Here is a 20,809-nt window from a genome sequence, read left to right as displayed (position 1 = left end):
TAGTTAAATTCCCTGCTGAGAGGCCCTGCTAAATGCTTCTTCCACAGACCTTGCTGGGAAATATTTGCAATGGTTTCCATCCAGATCTGGGTCACTCGGTTCCACATTCACAGCACAGGTGAGCTGGAGCAGGTTTGTTTGGCATTGGTCATTGGCTGTCCTTTCCTTTCCACGGGGCTGGGAAAGCAGCACCACATACAGCTTGCGACAACAAGAGATGCTTTTGTCCATAGCTTACCACGGCGAAATGACACCGCTAAGCCGCCTGCTGCCAATGTTGTCCAGGTCTCCCAGGACAGTCCCCAGGGGCTACGAGACCTGCTGCGGGCCGGTCCAATAGAGGCAGAAGGGGAGTGAGAGCCCTCGGGAGAATAGGTAACTCTGTCAGCCAGCCGTGCTGGTGCAACATGCAGATGAAAACAACCTCTTTCACATGGAGTGTGTTTTGGCCTCCAATGTTGTTATCATGGATGATTAGCCTAAGAACTCAATTCCGAGCAGGGACTATTGCTTATTCCTGTCACACTGTCAGAAATTATATTTACCTACCACTTTTCCCAACTGTCCCAAGAAATAAAGGGGGACTTGACTGATCAACGGAAATCAGGCAGGTGTGTGATATTTATTTAAATATTAAAAAAGTAAAGTCAACGTCATTTCAGAATGTGTCCCGTGTCAGGTACCCACACATGTAGGGAAGAAAGATTTTTCAAAAGGCTTCTACACTAATTCTGATATTTTTTTAACTGCATATTTCAATAAATACCATCACAAACATAAACGTGTGCTTCTATATCCTTTAAATTGTTGTTTTCCTTCAAATAACCATCTGGAAATGGATTAAAAGTCTAATCGTATCAAACAAACATGCTGCCACTTTATATATAAAATGTAATTGTCAAAACCAGTTATTGTGTAGCTTACAATGTTGTTTTGAAAACAAGCTCTCCTCTTTGGATACTTTAATCACTCTACATTAAAAATACACAGCAACGGTTTTTATTTGTTACATTTCCAAACTACATAAAGAAGATATTATTCTGAAATGTGTACAAAAAGCCTTCACTTGCTCGGAGTTGGTTAATGACTCAAGCAGCGTGACACGCGACGAGGACTGATGTCACCCGTGGCCCGATCGTCACCCCACAACAGGTGCAGCCTTCTCTCTTCCCTCTCCTCATACTCATCTTAGTGCAGCTTGTTTTCTTTCTACATGTGGAAAGAATCTGCATAGGTGGTCCCTCTCTTTCTTTCTGCATCTCTCTCTCTCTCTCTCTCATTTACTCCCACACCTCTATTCTGCCTCTCTGTCTCCTTATGTCTTAGGTTATGTCTCTTTTTATGCCGGAAAAGGGAAGTGCTGATTGTAAATATGGAGAGGTGTCAGGGCCAGAAGAAACGGGCCATATATTTCTGGATCCAAGCTGCGAGGTTTACCGAAGCATATTTTTATCATGAAAAGCCAACATGGAATGGGACGGCCATGCGCAGCTGCTGGTCTAATTTGCTCTAAGCATGTACAAATAGGACGGCCCACACAGACCATAAAAGTGGAGTGGAGGTTTTGCTCAACGCGGCACTTTTGTCTGACCAGAGGCACAGGGACGCCTTCCAAAGAACAAACGAAAACAAAAGAAAAGAGAAAACAGAGGCACACTCACTTGATAGTTTGAAATACAGTAGAATAACTCAGAAGAGGGCGGACTACTGCTGCTTCAGTGTTATTCCGCAAGTAAACAGTGTTCCAAGCACTGTTTACTAACACCAATTCCATTTCATATTGAATAGCTAAAGTTTTGATGACATAATCTCACTGTTCATTTTTCAGGAAGCGTGCCTCCTGAAAAATATAACGTAACAATGTAACATAAATGTTCTTTGTTTAACATTTTCAACTTCCTATACGATTTTTTATTTACAGAGTCAAGGTCAGTGGCTGTCAGAACATATATATATCAAAACCTTGTGTATATATTTTTTCAACAAATTCTCAAGGTTGTTTCCCACCTTCAGACCTGCACCAATGTCCCTCCTGTTCGTTCTCCATACATTTTTATTGCGCCATGGAAAGTTTTATTTGCTCTTGAGCAATTTGCTCTGGAAACCCCCTGTAGATCCTATGAGTACTGTACATTTGTACAAGTACACATACCATGCCCGCGCATGGACACACACACACACACACACACACACACACGCACACACGCACACGCACACACACACACACACACGCGCGTCTAAACGGGGTTCCCCTTTAGACACCGGATAAATAAGTGACTTCAAACAGTAAACTGGGTGCTAATGAACTGGATCCTGACAGGGTTTGCTTTCCGCGAGCACAGACCCACCCCACAATGGATCTATTCACAGGATCTCAGCCATGGAAAGTGTTGGTAAAGTAATCCCGCTAGAGTTTATGCGACCTTTTCTAACTGTCAGTACGTCTTTCTCCCCTCAGGCCTTTAAGGACTGGCCAAAAACAACACTGACCTGCATCAGCTGATACAGGCAGAGGCTACCCACATTTGCATGTTTCAAAATGGCACCCATTCAGAACCAGTTGGCAAACGGACGTGGGGAGGAAAGGAACACAACGCACCGCTTCCTCTTATGCCGTACCTGTGAGATCAGTCACAGCGACTTCAAGGCCAAGTGATAAGGGTTGTTTCCTCCATGTCGCTCTGTAGCACAGGCCGTGGCTGGATAGCATCTAACAATTCCGTGCACGTGGCCAGATCACCCAACATCCTCTGCATACAGGACCTGCAAGAAAAGGTGTTATTTTATCTTCAACAGAATATGGGCAGTGTTCCCACTGTGTCTCCGTGTGCTCTGACAAACCTAATAAAAGTCCCAGCATCGCATATGGCTTTATTCAACATATTTGATATTCACACAGGAACACAAATGTCAACAGCTTCAAACTTTCATGCACACCTGCTAAAACTGACAAAGAAGGATAGAGACAGTTATGATCTGAGCGACAGCATTTCATCACAAATTCTGCTAACAAAAAGGACAGTGAACTCATCAGGCATAATATCTGGAAAAAGGCCATCTTTCTTTCTTTCTTTCAATTTTGGACTAGTAGAGTATTTGCCTGAGGTAAATGATTACCATCTACCATCTACATGGCTGTGCTGATCTATATCTTTTATGTTTCTGGGTAGCAAAGGGTTGAAATACGGCCGGTGACAGGTAAAGCGATACTCCGTAATGGAAGTTGTTTTACAGTAGCCACTTTTCAGAAAGAAGTGCAATATTTAAACATGTGATATCCTGTTCCAAACCACGGTTCAGAACAGCCTCTCCTCTAGATGTGAGGGCCACACTGCGCTGACAACCTGTATTTATGGCTATCTGACCTGACACCATGAAAAGGTTTATTTCTATCAGATGTTTCCATGCAAGGAGAGGTGAACAGAAAATAAGGAATGTATCAGTTTGGCTGTGTCGTATGGAAAGTTCAAATGTAATTGAAAATGCATGAACTTCATGCTTTAACTTCTTTTTTTTTTATTTTTATTTTTTACAGCATTGACCCTGGCTTGGTAACATTTTTTTTATAAGCTTCAATGGAAAGATCCACAAGCATGGACGTAAGACGCCATTTACCGAAGCACCTATCGCTCCACCCATACAATTAATTTTAGAAATAAAAGAGCCTTTATACTGAACCTTCACTGCAGTGCAAGGATTACACATTCTATCTAAGGGGAGGTCAGTAATACTTAGACAAATAAAGGCCCGTTTGTCAACACATACAGTCTGTATTCAGTCAATCGCTCTGCTCTAAGTCATAGTTCCTCTCTTGACCATCACACCTGTGTTGCTTGACTCTCATCACGACAGAATTTCACATTACACTGACATTTGTAAAACAAATAACGTGCCAGGTGCAGGTTGTCTTTTCTTGAGTTTCATTTTTCTATTTGAACAGGAACTGGTATGGAATTTCATGGTAGCTATGGAGGTCAGTGGCTTAAGAATGAATCAATTCCCAATAATAAAAAAGAAAGAAAGTAAGAAACAGAACAAAGACATCATTTTCAAACCCTCAAAGAGTAAAAATGAATCAGAGCTGCAACTCTTTGCAGGTCATGAGGCAGTGTAGCCTTTGCTCCCCAGAGCCCTGTGCTGTCAAGAGCCTCTCTTCCAGTGCAGTTTCTCAGGCCTCCTGACCCCCTCAGTGATGGTCCCACAGGATAAGACCCAGGGATTCGTTGGGATGAAGAGGTGGGAGCGTCCAAGGGGAAGTAGGGGCTGAGGTGAAGGGGATGTGGAACGCCGAGGTGAGCAGTGGTCGGTAACCTTATGAAAACAACACCTTTGAACGGTGTTTACCTCCGAACCCGTATTCAGTCATGAATTAAGACCTCCATCGACACGTCAAAGAAGTTGGTGAGGTAAGTTAGTTTCTTGTGGCATTCATTACTCCCTCTCGCCTATCCCACCTCCCCACTACATCCCTAGAAGAACAACCCCCACCTCACCCCAAAAGCATGGGGCTCGGCAGCATGAATGGGGCATTGTGATGCGTCTCCGTCACGGCAGTGAATGTTTTCACTTCCATTTGATCCGTCGGCAAGGCTGCTAATTGGGTAAGCGTGTTCCCAGGTCACCAGGAGGTTTCTCTTTCCATAAATACAGAAACCCGGCGAAGGCTTCTACAGATGTTGTTTCCCACCCGCTTCCAAGTAGGTTCAGACCAGCTTCAGGCAGTAGATGTAATTTATTGTGTCTAAAACCACAGTCCAAAATTTTTCCCTCTCTCTCTCTCTCTTCTCAAGACTAGATTTTATCATTCTCCCAGGCACTGTAGTAAAGCAAAGTTGATATTTGTCCTTTTCCTTTAGCTTGGACTGTGTGTGCTATGTTGCCATTAAGACCACAGGTGTCATGATGACATGGACATGGTGTTACTTTGTCTGTACTGCATCCAGCCCTGACAGGTCCAAATTATGTTATTTTCCATGTGCCTGTCCACCAATGACACAGTTTATGAGGCTCCGGGTTTATTTGTTTGTTTTTGTCATGGAATTTACATTTCCTCTTAAACACAAGGACTCAAGAGGACCTTGTGTGCCAGCAACTAAAGACTGAGCTGGAACAGAGAGCTTAGACAGACTCGCCGGCATGTTTTCTACTCTTAATCTGTAGGGTGTGGTCAAAATGATCAAGTGGTCAAAGAAACTGTCCTTCAACTGGAGCGCAGTGGTTTATGCTGAAGTGTCCTTACCCATTCTAGGGCTGTTTCTCTGCAGCAGACTCTGGCATGGGTCCCTAAATAAAGAGACAAGTTTCCCACTTAATCAATAAAGTATGATATCCTACTATCAAAAATGAAACACCACTGCAGACTGCCCCTGAGATGGCATGGTTTTATAATCACAATCTAGAAAGCCAGGGCTGCTGTTGATATGACACTAATTGAGAGTGACTCAAGAAATACTGCCTTTCATTTTTATTACCATGTTCCTTTAAAAGCCATTTTCATATTGTAATAACTTGAGTGGCGATTGGCAGCTCCCGCTTTCTTCCAGTGGGAAAAATATCATGTGACGAAGGAGATGATATTCAAGAAATAGCTTGCGACTAGGCCATTGTTCGCCTTGATGCGAAATGGAGGTAAAGCGGTGAAAATATTCTAAATATAGTGTACACTAATAAGGGATACTTTGTTGATATTAAACCATCTGTGTGTCATGGCTAGTGTGTGCGCAGATGAATGGCTTCCCTCCGTGGCACCAGCTATAAGTTCATTTTCTCAGATGTGGTATGATACTTATTGTGCGAAGGAATTAGACGTCATAGGCATTGTATATGGTTATTATATCACGGCTATGAACCAATCAGATTACTTGATTTGAGCTACCCGTTTTATAAAAGATGTTTTTAATTTCAACACATACTTGAATTTCTCCATTACAGCACCTTTATGGTTCGGTGCTATAAAACACACATGTAAAGAACTACAGAGTTGGAGCAAACAGTGGCCAGTTTGTAGTCTAATGGCGCCACTGTGTGGCAGGAACAGAACTTTAACTATTAATGTCCACTAACAGTTCTTGGGTGTCCTTTACTTATCAGTTGGTTGACTTAACAGAAAAATATGTCAAATTGTTTATTAATGTCTTTCTGCAGATGAATGCAGTCATGCAGAAGGATCTCTTAAATACAAAAATACTAATGCTTACAGTATTTGTGAATATTACTGTGATGCTATGAGATATGACTCATTTTCCAGTTTCAGTATGACTAATAAAGATTAACTTAGTGTCCATTAAATGACCATAAAAATGACTCATCAACAAAAAATCTCTTTGTCCACCAAGACTTAAATAACAGACTTTTCAACTGCTAAGACTAATGACTAAGAAGGGGCAGCCATAATATTTAAAAGTGTCTGTGTCTCTCTATTTTTCCCTTTTTCTACACTTTGGAGATTACATTAAGTGTTAATGCACACGCATAGGACATTAAATCATGTGAAAGAAAGCAATTTATGTAAGTTAGGCATTGGATGCCTACGAAAGTCTATATTTGAAAAACTGCATTTTAAATAAGTGGTGACAGTGTGGAGGAATTGATTACTTTCTTTCAGAATTTATGTTATGTTATTCAATATACATTTTTCTTAAAATGTAACTTAATCTTAAACTTCCATCTGTGCTCAAGCTGCCTTATTACAACATGTGATCCCACTTATGTTTGTCATTTAGATGTATTTATTAGTAGGATAACCCCTTCAGATGAATCATCTCATTTTTGAGGGGGTCCTTAAAACAATTAAACAGTAACTACAAAACACAAAATACATTCACAAATACATAAATCACTCCCAAGCCTAACTGCTCCAACAACAACTGATCAGCCCTCTCCCATATACACACAAGTAAAAACACAGTACATTTGAATACATGAGTCTGATGTCCCTATCTAGTCATAGTATGCCTTTTGCTCAAGTACTACCAGCCAAGTCAAAAAGATACTGTATGAGCTTACCAATTGAAACCAGGGGGTGGCAGGCTTCACACATGGGTTCATCTCATAATGACCAAGTGCCTGTAACAAGAAAAGTCCACAGAAGGCACAAACACACCTACATATTAACATCTACAAAATTGGCTATAACTCAGTGTGTCAGTAGAATGCCATCTGTAAAAATAAAAGAGTTTGACTATGTTGTTGTTGTTTCATAAGCTGGCAATACCATGGAAAAGACCAACTGATTCATCTTGATTTACTCATTAGGCAGGATGTGGGCATTAAGGAAGGTGGGCTGATTCATCTGAGGTAAACTATTATTCATCATGTTGTGGGCTTGTCTCTTTAAATACACTTAAACTGGAGCTGAACAGCCCTGATGTGATATTTTCACAATGACTATACCTCCTTTGTAAGCATCCAAATTCAATCCCAAAAGGGGTTTTCTTCCTGTAGTATGTGTAAACAGGTCAACACCAGAATAGAACTTTAAACTTTTAAAAAAAAATGTTTTTAAAAGATTGTAACTTTTGAATTTTGACACAGAGCAGGCTTGTGTTAGCCTGGGTAGTTATTTGCTGTATGTAAAATTGAATATTGTTTGTTACTTTCTTAAGGGAGTATCCCCCCAATACCACATCAACCAGGATAGTATTTCCACAAACTGAGTAGTACTCCCATGACTGGTAAACTGACTTTTAAATGTGTAAAGTTGGGGGACTGGCCCCTTTCATATGTAACTTTAATTGACCTAGCTAACGTAACGGTTTAAAGTTATGCTTTCCTAAAAATGCATTCACAAATAAGTCCAGTCTTCTATCAATCCATCAATCAATCACTGGTTAGCCAGTCCCATCCAGTGAAAGCCCCAACCAAATAAAATTAGAGCTGCAAAGATTAATCGATTAGTTGTCAACTCTTAAATTAATCTTAAATGTGAATATTTTCTAGTTTCTTCTCTCCTCTGTGACAGTAAACTGAATATCTTTGAGTTGTGGATAAAACAAGACCTTTGAGGACATTATCTTGGGCTTTTGGGAATAACTGATCCACATTTTTCACAATTTTCTGACATTTTAGAGACCAAAAACTAATTGATTAATCGAGAAAAAAATCAACAGATTAATCGACTATGAAAATAATCGTTAGTTGCAGCCCTAAATAAAATTATACTTTATAGCCTACTAGGGCTGGGCAATATATCGGTATTATATCGATATTGTGATATGAGACTAGATACGGTCTTAGATTTTGGATATCGTAATATTGTGATATTACGTAAGTGTTGTGTTTCCTGGTTTTAAAGCCATGCATTACAGTAAAGTGACGTAGCCTACTTTTCTGAACTTACCAGACTGTTGTAACTGTTCTATTATTTGCCTTTACCCACTTAAAGGCAAATAATTTTCCCACTAGTCATTATATCCACATTACTGATGATTATTTATCTAAAATCTAAGTGTGAAGATATTTTGTGAAAGCACCAATAGTCAACACTACAATATCGTTGCAGTATCGATATCGAGGTATTTGGTAAAAAATATCGTGATATCTGATTTTCTCCATATCGCCCAGCCCTATAGCCAACTATATGTTTTACTGCTACTATTGGCCTGAACTAGTACTAATACTAACTAGCTAGCTAGCTAGCTAGCTAGGTGCTGACACATTATTTTATCAATAAAAGACTAACGTTAACTGCCATTTTCTTTTGGTCCATTTCTTTCAAATTTGGGTTCATTTAAAATGTATGCTACACTGAAATCACCTTGATACAGTCTATTTAGTTAGTTTTTGTTATGCTAAATACTAATGCTAATATTTAGCAAGTTGCATTAGCTTACTGCTATGTAACGTATCTATGATGTAACGTTAGTCAGTTAGTTACCACACTGTTAGCATTCGCTATAAAGTAACGTCAGGTTGAGTATTATGTTACGGTAACGTTAGCTCATTTTTTTGGGTAACGTTACTCATCATGTTACAGTTCGCTGCAACTGTCACTACCCAAAGTGAGAAGAGTGCAGATTTGAGTAGCGCATGCTCAGATTTAAAAGGTTTACGGCATAACGTGTCATACCCGATGTTAGCCGAGTCAGACCGGCTCTGTTATGTCTGTCATGTAGTTAATGTCAGTCATTTGAAGTGGGGACTGCCCATTTCTCCGACGCTCCATTGTTCCGACCTCTCAATAACCCGAAACATTCCCTTTGGTCCTACAGCCCACTAGTCAGTCCCTTTGGAGTAGCGTACTAGCTATATATATATATTGCACTAGCTATGGTATATGAGCCCTACATTAGTTGTTTTAATTTATTACATCACAAACATTAGAAATCGTGTAAACGCCGGTTGTACAGTCTATGGAACAAACCCACCTTTGCTTTGAAGCGTTACCTGTAGCGTAACGTTACCGACTTCCTCTAACGGTTCCACCTCCTCTCTCTACCTGTGCACGGGGCGTGTTTTACACCTAAAGGAGCCTCGTTCATTCCTGGTTCATTCCACTTCACAAGACATTTCTAGGAATAGCTCACCGGCAGAAAACATTAAACAAAGGTAAGAGTGGTTTCAGAGTTTTGACGTTGTTATTTGTATGGGTCATTATCCAGCTGGGAATGAATAAAGCAGACTTCTCATGTCCATGACGAGGAAAAAAAAATAATCACATGATTGGAAATGGTCCAGTTGGGATTATGTGTCTGTGGTAGGCCTATACAGAAGGAAAGGTAATGGTTAATTGGCAGAACTGTAGGCTACTATTAGTGCTGAACATACTATGCTGACACTGTACTGTATTCTTCATACTAAAATGTAACAGTAGTGTTGTTTATGGAAAAAAGGCATCATATTCTAATTGTGCCCCAGGGTTCACTCTCATCATTTTATTTTATTTTTTATTTTAGACCATTTGCCTTAGTATGAATGATTTTACAATGAGAAGAGATGCACGGTGCTTTTGGACATTGTCTCCTATTATAGTAGTATGTGTGTAGTTGCATTGTAAAGAATGGGTTGCTGTATTTTTCATGGAATTTGGATGTCTTTTTCCAGTGCTGCATTTCTCTAGTTGTTCCAATATTAAGTCCACTCTTTCAATGCAGTTTCGGTTGGAAATCACACACCTGTAAATCAGAAATAGGAGATTAAACGCTGTTCACATTGGCTATACCTTTTAAGGAGTTAGAATATGAGAGCTCTTTAAACAGTTGCATATTTTGTATGAAAATAGATTTTATTTTTTGTGGTTTGCATTTTGATGAGGCCCAAATTACATCATTGCTCCTTCCATCACTTTTTGGTCTTTATTTGCAGCTAGTGTAATGTTGTTGGAGTCAATTCATCACATTCCAACACATCTCAACAAGCCTTTCCTCAGCAGACATGCAGGCTCAAACTTTTAACTGTACCCTACAGCTGCATAGGGAGGGAGCAGCACAAAGAAAGCAGAGTGGGTTCGTTAAACCTATCCTCCTGGCAACACAGTTTCACACAGTATACATTTCTACTGGGCTACCCAGGACAAATGAAATAGGTATTTCTATTGATAGCCCCAGTCTAGACGTGTGTGTGTGTGTGTGTGTGTGTGTGTGTGTGTGTGTGTGTGTGTGTGTGTGTGTGTGTGTGTGTGTTGTGTGTGTGTGTGTGCATCTCTTTGTTCACCACACTTTCTAAATTCAGATGTGAAATGAAGGGAGATTGGTGCAGTGTGGGGAGATTGTTTCTTTGCATGGTCTCTCCTGCACCAGATTCGTGTCCCTGCTCGTCACACATTCCACAGCTGTACCCTGCCTGCTCCTCCTCCGCTCTTCTCCCCTTTCTTACCTGCCTGATGTCTTTTATGCATTCACTCTTTTTTCATAATTAAAATCCAACAATTCTCCACCTAGTTGTGCCTTTCTGTGCAGAGCCCTACAACTGTGCTATACTGTGTGTTACTGTGTGTTCTGCGGTCTCATCTATTTTTCCTGCTGGCACCAGCCAGTACATCTGCCAGTCTGTGTGTTCGCTGATATCTTATTTATAAATGTACCGGCTGAGAGGAGTACTTCAGGGGCTGCGGTATCATTGCAGTGATAATGCAGAAGAAGCATGGTGAAAATGTGTTCCATTGCTGGCCACTGAAAACCCTGAGAGATCTGTGTTTGTTAACTGTTGGCCAAGATAATTTGGATGTTCCCACAGGATATTGAGAAAGACTTAATCCGCTGACTCATGTTTTCATCCCAGATGTTTCCTAATCTTCCAAACAAAAGAAAGAAGGAAAGAATCAACATATTTTAGTGGAATTCCCCCACCATGGGATTATAAAGATAGCGGTAGCAAACCTAGGAGCATCCTGTCTATAATCTATGCACCTCTGTCTTTTAAGAACAGGGCCATGACAACAGCCGCAGAGCATGGAGAAAAATCGTGGGAGCTGTCCGTGCAGGTGGATCAAAAAGATGGAGATGACTCCATGAAATTTAAGCTAAGGGTGAAGGGAGACTTGCATGTTGGAGGCCTCATGCTTAAGCTGGTGGAGAAGATCAGTAAGTGGTTCAGATGGGTAAAACACTGTCGTACCGTAATCCGTCACACTCAATTTTGGTTTGTTTACCTGGTAAAAGCTTACATCCATTCGACTCGGTTTTAAGCACAATGCCTCAACCTCTCCCTGCTCCCACAACAGGTCTGTAAAATTAGTCAAGCCACACCCTTGTTTGCCCTGCATTTATCTACACTGCAGTGCCATTGTTTTGCCACAATGCATTGGCTTGTGTAGCCCTAGGGGCCAAAGTTCTGCCAGGATCTTATCTGATATTTCTTAACAGGTCTCTATAAATTCAGAGGAACTAGTATGACGGCAACTTCAGTAAGGTGGTTTAAACAGCATGAGACATAATAGATGACTAAGTAGCTTTTCATCAACAGACGGATTTCAGCCCAGCACCATAACATGATGTCAGGTAGACTCATAAAACCCCACTTTAATCATGCTCAGCCACCTACACAACAGTGGGTACGGGAGGTGTTTGTGTCGGTAGCAGATGTCGAGGTTGTAGTTAAGAATGAAAGAGCTCCACATAAAGACCCTTTAAACTTGACATGTAAATGTGTGCAATAACTTTAGGTGTGAGCTACCCTTTAAACTTGAGATATGACAGTAACATGGTAGTAATAGGTTTACTTAATCTGTCTGTCTGCAGAGGCTCCTCAGGACTGGTCAGACCATGCCCTGTGGTGGGAACAGAGGAAATGCTGGCTGCTCAAAACCCACTGGACCTTGGACAAGTATGGAATTCAGGTAACATGTAGATGCCAAAGTAATTACATCTGTTTTTGTAATTGTGCTGATATGTTATAATTTCAATTTGTAATTCCAAAAACAATTAAAACAAAAATCAATAGAAATGTTTTTCTACAGGGGCGACCTCTAGCTCACCCAGTACAGTGTGCGCCCCATGTAGGCTGAGTCCTTTGCAGCGGCCGGGGTTAAAAGCCAACCTGTGACCATGTCCTGCGTGTCATCCCCCCTCTCTCTCCACTATTTCCTTTCTATCTTTTATCACTATCTAATAAAAATAAAAGCCCAGAAACCAATCTTTAAAAAAAAAAGAAATTTCTACAAAGGTCAAATGCTATTTGAATGCCCATGGCACAGTAGAATACTCCAGTCAAAGCCATAACAATTCAATTCTGTGTGTGTCTGTGGGTTGGTAGCTCCTTGAGGCATGGATACCCATCAGTGGTTTTATATTGTCAGCCAAGCCTGTATTAGGTTTATAATTCCAACACATGTTGTACAGCCAAGCATTGTTCAAGCTCAAAGAACTATATAGTCATAGTGAAGATATCACTGTTAAACCTACATTGTGTAATTTTTGTAGTTGATTCTTAGCAAAAACCCCCTTTGTTCTTTCACAAATATGTGCTCATTCATGTGTAATTACTTCCACCAACTAATCAAAATATTCTCGTACGCCTAGAATCTGCCATTCAGGATCATTCAGAATACATACTGGCGAGTCGCTGGAATGACGGCCGCCATGTAGCGCCTCCATCTTTAAAATACATTAGCCAAAGAGGGACACACCTCCGCCTTTCACGCTTTTAAACTCGAATGCCAGGGGGGAGCGAAAAAGAGAATTAAAACGACACCGCGACAGGCAAAGCAACAAGACCAATTGGAGTAGCTACAACAGCTTCGTGTAAACAATGAAGATACTAAGAGCTAATTTCGGGTTCGGCCACCGTAGGAGTTGAAATGCGCTCAGAATGGGAGGGGCTAGAAAGTAATATTCAGTTGGTTATATACAATTTCACCGCTAGATGGGAGATATTCTTACACAATGTAGCTTTAACAAAGTGATAGCGAACAAATTAATGCTGAGAAAGATGAGGAAAATATGTACAAAATGGGTGCAATGCACATTTATGTGTCAAAGTTCCCTCCCCAAAACAGGCTCACTGTCTATTTTTGGTGTCCATTATCTGCGCTGCATGTGTGAACATCACTTTATACTACGTATACCCTCTGTGTACACATTCCACAGACCGGGGAAGTTCCTATAAGCCCAACTAAGGTTGAAAAGATCCAAATCAGCACAATAAAAAAGGAAAGATAATTATGGATTTTTCAGGTGTGGTTTCAAAAGCATAATTTTTCTACACAGGCTGATGCTGACCTGCGCTATACACCCCAGCACAAAGCCCTGTTGCTGCAGCTCCCCAATATGAAGACCATCAAAATGACCGTCAGCTTCTCCAGTGTGGTCTTTAAGGCGGTGGCGGAGATCTGTCGCATACTCAGTACGTTTCTCTGTCCTTTCTGATCGCAGTGTCCCTTTGTGCTGCTTTTCTTAACATTGAATGTGTCTTAGACAGAGACATGGTGGATTGATCTGAAATTAAGACTCACCTTGCTTCCATATTCTCCCTGATCCCCCACACCGTCTCGTGTTGGCTCCATCTCAGACATCAGACGATCAGAGGAACTGTCCCTGCTGAAGCCTCCAGACGATCCCTCCAAGAAGAAGAAGAAGAAGAAAGACAAGAATTCAGCAGATGATGACATCTGGGACATTGATTTACTGAGCGGGGGGCCAGGAGGCACAGGTACTGTGAAACACAGTGCTGTTTCTTACAATAAACTAGTTTCACAGCCCAAACACTTCTAATTTAATTTCAAAACAATCAGCAGCATCTCCGTAAAGAAGAAAATGCATTGGCTGGAGAATTTTTTTTAAAGGTTTTCTGTATGTTTCCAGTGTTATTAAACATGTCTTGGCCTTCGTTAATTTGTCATAGTGTAAGGCTGTATTATAATTTTGGCCTCCACCTCCACCTTTTGCTAAGTGTTCAATTTGCTAAGGTAAAATGTCTAATCACAGATAGAAGTCCAGTTTTATTTATATTTAGCTCACAGAAGACTCACAAATTTTCATAATGTCTTTAATTGGATACATTCAGATTAATGTCCAGCCCTAGAAGGGATAGCATTTTTATTTCTATGAAATACTCTGCTGGAGGAGGAGAAGAAATGAGTTTTCTCAGTTTCTATATATAGTGCTGCGGATATCCGACAGGCCAGAGTTTTCATCAGTGAGATCTGAAAGAATTGTTCAGTATGCTGCCATGTTCTTTGGGGTTTCCCCAACACGCACTCGCTCACTCTTACACTGAGTAGCAATTTCAGATTCCACACCAACCGAAAGATCACTCTAATAAAGACGTTTGATCTCTGCCGCCTTTTATGTCGACCCATTTGGTACCTTTCGAGTTTCATAATGCGGTATTTTGTTTTTAATGAGTCTAAATCTTTCTGTCATACTTTTATTTTTTACTGTTGATCCTTCTTCTTTTTTTTAAAACCACAATCTGACAGTGTGTTGATCTCAATATTAAGTGCAGCTCCCCTTACATTCCTTTTAAACACATTATTAATATATAAGGTATGCAGAAGCCTTTTTGCTGAAACCTGATTTTAATCATGTATCTGCCATTCTCCTTAAAACAAGGCCCCATGTACAGTAAGACTATGACAGCCACCTACGACCCAGAGAACGGGATGCCGGTGTCTGCCACGAGCCTTTGGTTTGGAGAAAACCCTCTAGCCGACTCCCAGCCAAACCTGCCGCCTGCTGAGCTGGCCAAGCTGTACCAGCCGCTCTCGCCAGCAGACAAAGCAATCAACAATGCAGGGTAGACGATAGGCTTTGGCTCATTGATTTGAAACTAGCAGCGTTAAAGGTGGATGATATTTCTCACCACAGCACCTCTAATCGTTCGTTTCTATGATTGGCAGGTGGTTGGACTCGTCTCGTTCTCTTATGGAGCAAGACATCCAAGATGAAGAAAAGCTATTGCTTCGCTTCAAGTACAATGTCTTCTTTGACCTTAATCCCAAAGTAAGAGATCCAAAATGTATCCCCTTGGGGGAAAAAAAGAAAGATATTTTTGACTTTTGGTTTTGAAATTAATTTGAGTGCACGCTTTTTGTGTTTTAGTATGACGCGGTCAGAATAACCCAGCTGTATGAACAAGCTCGCTGGGCCATCCTGCTGGAGGAGATAGACTGCACGGAGGAGGAAATGCTGATGTTTGCTTCATTGCAGGTGAACAACATGCTGTCACAGTTATGACAGTGACATAAGGTTCTGTAACAGTATGTGGATTCAAGTCTTCATCTATGACTCCTGCATTCAAACCGGTTATCTGAAGGGCACAGTAATGTAGCCTACATTAGCTAATAAAAGGACAGTATAGTATATATGTGTGTCTTAGCTCAGAGTATTATCCCTCTGAGGGAGCAGCTTTGGTGTCTAAATCCACGTGAGGACATGTCAGGACATGAAGAAAATCCCCCTGGAGAGGGAGGATGGGAGGGGGATGTTGAGAACGAGAGATTGAGTAGCGGGAAAAGCAGTATTGAAAGAATTATAGCTCCCCATCAGATGAATTGGCTCTCAAGAACTAATGATTACCATCATAACTGTGTCATGTTTCAGCTGTGACATTCTGTGTATTCTAACTCTCAGGCCATCTCTGATCCGTTCAGCTGTTATTTTGCAACTGCTGGGACCGTGATTCAGATATCACAGTGATTCAAAAGGAGATCAGTGTTATACTCACCTACACATTAGTGCAATGGCGGGCACACCGGGCTGTGCTCAAACCTCCCTCTGACTCATGCCCGCCTTGCATAACCTCCCAAGTCATAATGACTTGTACTTGTTAAAATATTTGATCATTGCTACTAGAAAAGTCAGTGGAGGGTTTTCTAAAAAACCTTGATTTCTATTTCATTTTCAGTACCACATTTGTAAACTGACCATGTCGACTGAACCACTGGACCACTCCAACGAACCAGAAATAGATGAAGTGGAGGCTGCCCTGTCCAACTTGGAGGTGACGCTTGAAGGCGGACACGCAGACCGAATTCTGGTAAACAAATTTTTTTTTATATTAACTGTAATTGTAAGGTTTTCAGGTTACAGTAGAACATTAGAACACCTGTTTTTAAGCAGGAGTGATAGGTAGGCCTCCGATGATTGCATGTCTTAACATGGTGATGTCAGGAGAAGACACGGGATAATTTCCAGTTGTTTGTCCCGCCCCCAGGAAGACATTACAGACATTCCAGAGCTGGCCGATTCCCTCCGGCTGTTTAGGTAAACCCACCTTTGTTTCTATAACATGAAGATGCCAACATTAATAACTGAAGTAAGATCTCAAATATCTCGATCTGAAATTGAACTTTTACGGTCCTTTAAACCCTCACCTGTCCAGCGGCCTTTAAATCAGCCTAATTTAGTGGTTTGCTGCCATAAGGTAATTTATGGGACAGGGGTAAAAACATTCTCTATTCAAATTTATCATGTGTATTTACGTCTCTGATATTTGTTTTATCTTATAATGGACTGCATTTATATAGCGATTCTAGTCTTAGCAACCACACTTTACACACTACAAGCACCATTCAGCCCATTCACACACTGGTTGAACATTTACACAATTTGTGGTCAAGTATCTTGCCCAAGACTAGGGATCGAAATCTTTATGCTGTTTTACTTACAGTCTTTTACACAGAGCTATCAAAGTAATAACCTTTTATTGCAGGCAAAAAAACAATGATTTGTTTTTCTTTCATTCTTAAATCAGGCCCAAAAGACTATCGCTGCGGCCGTACAAAGAGTACTGGTTTGTATTCAAGGACACCACCATCTCCTACTACAAGAACAAGGAGACCTCCAGTGGAGAACCCATAGAGCAGTTACACCTCCGAGGTCAGTGCAGAAGAATGATGTGGAAAACACTTCTTAATGTGTTCTGTATTATTGAGGAGTAATAACCCTTTAATGTAAGCATTTCCATGATGTGTGATTACATCTTTGAGCATCCTTGTGAGCATGAGCAATTCCCTAGAAAGGCTAGAAAACAGAGAACCAAGGTATTCTCATTATTTATTAATAATAATAATAATAATAATAATAATAGCTATACAAATTATCTTCTCCTGCTATTAGTATGGGAAAAGTAGTAAATATCTAGCCTGGGTAAACCCTGACGAACTTCCGGCAAATTTGAGATTTGCTCTGCAAGTCAGTCTGGCGAAGAGCCCATTCAAACCAATTACCAATGTCCCCAAAATCGAGACACCAATGACAACCGCTGAGGCGGGCTTTACACCAATCCCAACCGTTGAGGCGGGCTTTACACGACGACGATAGCGCAGTGACGGCGAGCAGCTTTTTGTTTACATTCAACATGACAGCTACCGAAGCGCAACCTGATTGGTTGAAGGACTATCCAATTGCGCCCAGAGATATTTGAGCCGCGTCAGTTGGTGACGCCCCTTTGGAAATGAACTGTCAATGAACCTTTCCCAGACCCACTCTCAGTTACAACTGTCTGGTGTCAACCAGCCTAGTAAATATCAACTATTACAGTCCAAAAGAAATTCAGTGGTATTCTCCTTTAAGCCTCCACGGCAGCTGCAGTTTTATTCTGTGATAATATTAGCAGATGTGTTGTATCTTGCGGATCTTCTTCTGTAGTTAAATCCACTCAATTATCTCTTCATTTGACAGGCTGTGAGGTAGTCCCTGATGTCAACGTGACAGACAAGAAGTTCGGCATCAAGCTCCTGCTCCCGGTTGCTGACGGGATGAACGAGGTGTACATCAGATGTGACAATGTATGTCCCACATCTTTCTCCCCATGAACATTTTCCTGTAATAAGCAGCAATTCTGCCTCTTTTTAAAATCCCTGTAAAGTATGCATACATAAACGCGGGCTTATATTGTAACTGTCCTGTAATTTCTGCAGGAAACACAGTACGCCAAGTGGAAAGCTGCGTGTATCCTGGCCTCCAAGGGCAAGACAATGGCCTACAGCTCCTACAAGTCAGAAGTGAAGAACATCCAGTCCTTTCTGCAAATGAAGAGCCTGGCACCCCCTCCTGGTCAGGCAGCTCCTGACCTTGACGCCATGGACATGAATGCCGAATGTTTTTTTTCTCCACGCTACACCAAGAAGCACAAGACCAAACAGGTCTGTTTAAGGGCTACATGAAGTATACTTTGCCAACAAGCCTCAGCGTTCCTTTACTGTTATCATGAAATATATCTGTTTAATCTGCCTGTGATTGTTTCAAGCTTACCGCACGTATCCTGGAGGCCCATCAGAACATAGCACGGCTGTCCCTAATGGAGGCCAAGATGCGCTTCATCCAGGCCTGGCAGTCGCTTCCAGAGTTCGGTATCAACTACTACATTGTCAGGTACAGTGCACATATTCAGGCATATTACACAGACAACTGGCGACATATTTGAACATCTCAATCGTGTTCATGATTGATAATTTGGTTATTCGTTTCAGATTCAAAGGCAGTAAGAAGGATGAGATTCTGGGAATCTCATACAACCGTCTGATTCGTCTTGACATGTCCTCTTTTCTGCCTGTCACCACATGGAGGTTCGCCAACATGAAGCAGTGGAACGTTAACTGGGAGATAAGACAGGTGAGGGATCTTTGTGCCATATATTATGATTTTACATGTCTCTACATTCAGGGAAGCAGTTTTGGGTATTGCCTACAGACAGTATTACTTCAGAGACATGTATACTTTGTATGTAATTCCAGGTGACCATAGAGTTCGACCAGAATGTGTCAATAGCCTTCTGCTGTTTGAGCTGTGACTGCAAGGTGGTCCACGAGTTCATTGGTGGTTACATCTTCCTCTCCACAAGATCTAAAGACCAGAACGAGACGCTAGACGAAGAACTGTTCCATAAACTAACTGGAGGCCAAGAATGAGGAAAGATACGAGTCCGTGCTTCTTTTAGTACATCTGTTGTTTATTTACATGTGTTACAATGTGAATATACAGCATTTATCTACTGTAGCAATGACCCCAAACACTGAGCAAATCGCTGCCAAAGAAAATGTAATACTGTATACTGCAAGTTTTACATTTTCACTCACAGAATAGCATCATTTTTTTGTCATCTATTCAGCTGTGAAGTTGTAGCAATGTACCCTAAACTAGAAAAATAGTGGCGATGTAAATATGTTGTCAAAACGTGGATGCATTTTTATTTGTAAGAATTAAGCTTGTTTTTTTTAGGTGAAGAGATGTCCTTGTTTCAGACAGAAAAACATTTTGTAAAAAAGCATTAAAGGGTGTTTTTTGTATTTCACAACTTGTTTCACATTTGTTCATTCTCTGTAACACTATAAATGAGTTTTTACATTGAAGGTTAAACTCATTCATTCATAGACCGTAATGAACTTTATTCCTTACAATGATGGAATGTAATTTCAGAAAATATTATAGTCTGTGCTTAAAGAAAACAGAATTCATGGTAGGCAGAGAATCCTTTATTTTTCCTGTTCATGTTAATGTCACAACGAGGAAATGTCCTACTTAATTTTGTAATTGCTACTGTATGGACAGCCATACCAACACTGTGAACTACTGCGACATGGCCTGAAAAGAGAAGCTTAACCCTTGTGTGGTCCTTCGGGTCCCAGTGACCCGAAGGACAACACAAGGATTATGTACTTCCGTTTACTTTGTTGAGAATTGCTCTCTAAACAAGGGTTAATACAGCACCTTAGGGTTAAGAATTCACAAGAACTATGTATGTGTCTCTGATTCATGATTTACTCAACAATTTGAACACTGAAAGCTTCAGAACATGCTTCAAGTTTAATATAACTTTAATATAACTTATGGGTTTGGACTGAGGTCACTATGACGTACTGTCTGATTGTAGTTGGATCATTTGAAAATAACTTGAGACTTGCAAGTTACTGAAGCTGTTTCCCATGTTGTTTAATTTCTTTCAATTTGACCAAATTGTGTCATTTCTTGCAGTGTCAGAGGCTCTCTGTTGCTCTTTCAACCACCTCACTGCTGCACTGCTGTGTAGTGGTGGGCAGGTGGAGTTGGCACACTGTTTAAAGGCTGTTATAAAACACCAGATTGTGGCCCCATGGTGGGAAATGATATGCACCCAACCAAGGCTGGGTGATGACGTGGTCCCACATCTGCCATATGTTCACACTACAAACTGTGTTGAAGTGCAATCCAGCAGTACCAGCTCCCATGTTAATAGGTAGGCTATCAAGTGTATACTTTTTTTTTATATAACTATACATAACAAAATCCAGCTTGAATTCAATAAAATGTTCAGGAATGTGTCATACCATTTAAAAGTAAATATTACATGCCTTAACACCATCTGGCCATAATCAATGCACATCATCCATTTTCCAATTATTCAGATTATTATTGTAAGTGGTATGTGAAAAATAAAAAATGTGCCAATAGTT

General features: G+C 40.8%; 1 protein-coding gene and 1 long non-coding RNA gene across 4 annotated transcripts in view; one reads left to right on the top strand and one right to left on the bottom strand.

Annotated features, from left to right (window-relative positions):
- The window catches only part of LOC120547176, a 36,272-nt gene extending 22,285 nt beyond the window's left edge, over nt 1-13,987 (bottom strand). Inside the window, exons 1-4 of one of the 2 annotated variants that reach the window (XR_005637034.1) lie at nt 13,889-13,987; nt 7,006-7,065; nt 5,240-5,283; nt 2,620-2,763 (exon numbers count right to left, since the gene is read on the bottom strand). This is a non-coding gene — a long non-coding RNA (uncharacterized LOC120547176). Of the gene's footprint in view, nt 1-2,619; nt 2,764-5,239; nt 5,284-7,005; nt 7,066-9,365; nt 9,448-13,888 lie in introns of those variants that run through there. The other variant, XR_005637035.1, reaches the window with a different exon arrangement.
- On the top strand, nt 9,234-19,668 carry fermt1 (fermitin family member 1). Of its 2 annotated transcripts, none has more exons than XM_039782650.1 (16): nt 9,234-9,546; nt 11,365-11,519; nt 12,177-12,274; nt 13,644-13,779; nt 13,945-14,085; nt 14,988-15,171; nt 15,275-15,377; nt 15,477-15,584; nt 16,282-16,413; nt 16,591-16,640; nt 17,131-17,255; nt 18,060-18,166; nt 18,299-18,523; nt 18,628-18,752; nt 18,851-18,992; nt 19,115-19,668. In XM_039782650.1, exons 2-16 carry the CDS (start codon nt 11,369-11,371, stop codon nt 19,286-19,288), a joined length of 2,001 nt encoding a protein of 666 aa, XP_039638584.1. In that variant the 5' UTR covers nt 9,234-9,546; nt 11,365-11,368; the 3' UTR covers nt 19,289-19,668. The 2 variants fall into 2 exon arrangements, with proteins under 2 accessions (XP_039638584.1, XP_039638583.1); XM_039782649.1 differs by having other exon boundaries at nt 9,235-9,546; nt 11,360-11,519.
- Nucleotides 19,669-20,809: the final 1,141 nt, after the last annotated feature.

Source organism: Perca fluviatilis, chromosome 18, assembly GCF_010015445.1.
Source record: "Perca fluviatilis chromosome 18, GENO_Pfluv_1.0, whole genome shotgun sequence".
Classification (NCBI taxonomy): domain Eukaryota; kingdom Metazoa; phylum Chordata; class Actinopteri; order Perciformes; family Percidae; genus Perca; species Perca fluviatilis.
This window is presented reverse-complemented; position numbering and strand designations above follow the sequence as displayed.